This window comes from Vollenhovia emeryi, unplaced genomic scaffold, assembly GCF_000949405.1.
Source record: "Vollenhovia emeryi isolate VEMERY1.0 unplaced genomic scaffold, V.emery_V1.0 DF939475.1, whole genome shotgun sequence".
Classification (NCBI taxonomy): Eukaryota; Metazoa; Arthropoda; class Insecta; order Hymenoptera; family Formicidae; genus Vollenhovia; species Vollenhovia emeryi.
In genome coordinates this window covers 20116-23652 of record NW_011966891.1, presented here as the reverse complement: position 1 = coordinate 23652, position 3537 = coordinate 20116, and the positions used below count along the sequence as shown (strand labels likewise).

The 3537-nt window shown below is 35.1% G+C and overlaps 1 protein-coding gene across 1 annotated transcript; it reads right to left on the bottom strand.

Moving 5' to 3' along the window:
• Nucleotides 1-329: 329 nt before the first annotated feature.
• On the bottom strand, nucleotides 330-2515 carry LOC105557481. Its single transcript, XM_012004726.1, has 2 exons — nucleotides 2359-2515; nucleotides 330-2273 (listed from the first exon to the last, which is right to left on the bottom strand). Exons 1-2 carry the CDS (start codon nucleotides 2513-2515, stop codon nucleotides 379-381), a joined length of 2052 nt encoding a protein of 683 aa, XP_011860116.1. The 3' UTR covers nucleotides 330-378.
• Between the last annotated feature and the right edge of the window lie 1022 nt (nucleotides 2516-3537).

Genomic DNA, 3537 nt, shown 5'->3' with positions numbered 1-3537 from the left:
AAAAGTATTCAACGGTCCACTCCCAAATTTTGATACAGAGTTCTGTGTACTTAACGAACAAATTACACAAAAAATGATTCAATTCAAAGAGGTCCCTTTTGAGATAATTCCATTTGTTTAATTAATTGTTGCATAGAAAGTACTAAATACCGTTTCTGAGTTTTCATCAAAGCATGGACTTAATAGTAGATCCCATGGCATATTTTAATGATGTATTCTATACTCTTCGTTGAATAGTAGAAGCATTATTGAAAAAAAAATTTTTTGCACTTTAAAAATTAAAAAATCAATAACTTGGAAAATTTACATATCATATTTAAAAAAAAATACGTGTCATTTTTTTTCCTTTCTAGAACGAGAAAAAAATTTTCAGGCGAATCAAAATTTTGATTGTAAATCTGATATGGAATGACCCATGTGCAACTTAGGAGAGAAATGACCTGGGTACAATTTCACATACAGATTTTGATGTTCATGAACTTCTATCGCAGCTAAAGATTCAACTGTTAATATAGGTGACCATATCAATTTAACAATTGCGATTAGCAAAAGAAAACACTGCCAGTGCTGATTATCAGTAGGAATGTCACGATGCAAAAGAATCGGCAAATGATACATTAGTGTAAAGTTTGCTTTACTGGTCCCTGATATAGAAAAATCTTGAGGAATAAGGCGAGGCTTTTCACCACTTGGAATGCTTTTGTGGAATTTAAAATTACTAATCAGAGAATTCAGGTGATCACGCTTGATGAGACGTTGCGAAACAACAGCTTTTAGGAGCAGGCTTATTTCTTTAGGAACAATACCTTCTAATAATATGTGCATAGGATCATACAAAACGTCTTTGAATATATTAAAGAAAGGAATCTCTCGAAAAATGTTATCTCGCTTAATTCCATTATCTCGAGACTTCTTCGAATACAAGGTCTTGTCCCTCCTCGTTTTTTTCATTTCATCGACAATTTTATAATATTGCACTTCATCTCGCACAGGACACTGATAATGATATGATAATGTAGGAAATAATTCGCTTGACGCAGTACACATTCGACATTGTTGCTTAACGAGAGGAGAAAAACATTCCTTAAAACCACATAACTGATGTACTGCTAATGCATCGCCATGATATGCAAATAAATAGCCATAAAATTTTTCTCCATATGAATCAGAAGGAATTGTAATTCCTGTACTAGCAAGTATTTTTAATTCAGAAATGAAATCGTTAAGAAGAATTTCATGGGCTTTAAAAGATTTCATGGATTTACTTGAACACACAGCTATACAAAATGTGGCTGCTAAACGTGACCGCAATTGGACAGGAATATTCAGTACTGTCACGTAAAATAAACATATTTTGTTCAGACCTCTATGCATGCCGATTGGATTACATAATTCAATATCATCGTTGTATAATAACAAAGCAATATTATTTTTTTCATGCGCTACCTGTCCAGGATGATTCCTGTACCTTTGACCCTGCATTACATCAGTTATGCGATTATCTGATAATGGAGCATTCTTTCTGAAGAAAGACAAATTTTCATTGAATTTTGCTAAATTCCGAATTATATCAATAACTGATATTACATATCCACTAGTGCCATCAGGAAGATGTATTTGTTTTGGATTTAGATACACACCATTTTTTGACAATTGCCGTTTACGTAATCTATCTGTAACTGACAAAGAAATATCATTTTCATGACCAATACAGCCAAGAAAATTTACCATTGCGTTTATTGCTACTTTAGGAACTTTATGCTTTGCCTCTAGAAGTACACAGAAATCTAAAATTCTATCGGCTAGGTTGAGTTCTTTTTCATGCAAATCTGACATTACATTTACATTGTCAATGTCGGTATTAGTTTCATTTTGTTGTAATTCTACTGGTATATCATATGCAAGTGGTAAGGCAACATATTTATGTGACTTAAATTCTGTTAATACTGAAAAATATAAATTACATTTACGGCAATAACAAATTATGGTGTGTTTTGATCTATGTGTGTGTACTACATTTATGTGGTGTATTAAACGCGCTTTCTTGTTATAAATTAATCCACACAGCAAACACTCATAAATTCTTACTTCCGAATTATTTTCCTGAGCTGTAGTTGGATTGTCCTGTTGCTCTATTGGATTGCTGGCAGATTGCACGTCCGAAGTATTTTCTTCATATGATACAGTACCATTGCCCTCTGATACTGTATTGCTGGCACATTGCACAGTCAATGGAACAGTCTGTCGAGAATCTTCATTGCCCATCAAATTTTCTATCGTCAGTATTGCAGTATGCATTAAGGAGATGATAATATATAATCGTATAATATATAATATATAACCTGTAATAGAACTTACCTTCACGAATACAAGTTTCATTCACACGTTCGTGTAAAGGCGAATGATGCCCGCAAAATAAACACATGTTTGTGTCATCCACGGGAGGTAATTCAAATTCATCGCAGTCACATGCGGTACATTTACCGCGATAGTTACCGCGTCGATCCACTCCCATATTGCTCCGCAACAATTAGCGACAAAAATATTAAGCTTAAACTGTGTAATCGAGATGAAAACCGCCGAGTAACCTAAGCGACTGAGATACTCTAACCTAAGCGACTGAGATACTCTAACGTGATGCAAACTTTGGGTTCCGAGCACCATGAAAGTGTTACACTCGGTGCTCACTCACACAAGCGCAACCGTGTCCGTGTGCTGCGCAGAGTCTCTGCGCAGCACACGGACACGGTTGCGCTTGTGTGAGTGAGCACCGAGTGTAACACTTTCATGGTGCTCGGAACCCAAAGTTTGCATCACAGAGTATCTAACAGATTGATTGACAAAAGAAAATCAGTTGCTATGGTAACTCTTGTCCGCTTTAAATATATATGACCAAATCCGTTACAATATCCGTTATAATGTCTGTCTTAACAGTATAACCATTACGGTCCTACTTATATAAAGGATTTTATATAATCAATAAAGTGTCATATTAAGAATTCCACCAGTCATGCCTAAATCAAACGGACATATGAGAAATCCGTTTTAATATTGAATATCCGTTATAAAATGCACTCAACAGCAAAATTAAAGGATCACTAAAATATTGCCGAAAAATTGTCGATTTTTAAAGTGCTATAACTTCGAGAAACAAAATTGTACGACAATGTTTCTGGGCTCATTTTAAAGGGCGAAGCCTCTACTTTCGCATGCCTAAGTTGATTTTCCTCGAAGATACTTTTACACTAGGAAGCGAGTGGAAATTTGAAAGATTTAAATTTCGAAAATTTTGGAAAAACCAAACGACTCTTCAGAGTTGCCAAAATTTATTTCGCGGCTCACAGTAGCATGAATTTGAAGACTGAAGTCTACTCTTTAAAATGAAATGTCGAACATTGATCTACGATTTTTTTTCGCCATTTTTGTATTTCGAACGTTTTTTGAAAATGTCAAATGTGCCGCCGGCATTAGCATAACCCAAGGTACATCACGAGGAGGTTGCACGATCGGACTTGTACCTCGTGTGTGTGTGTGTGT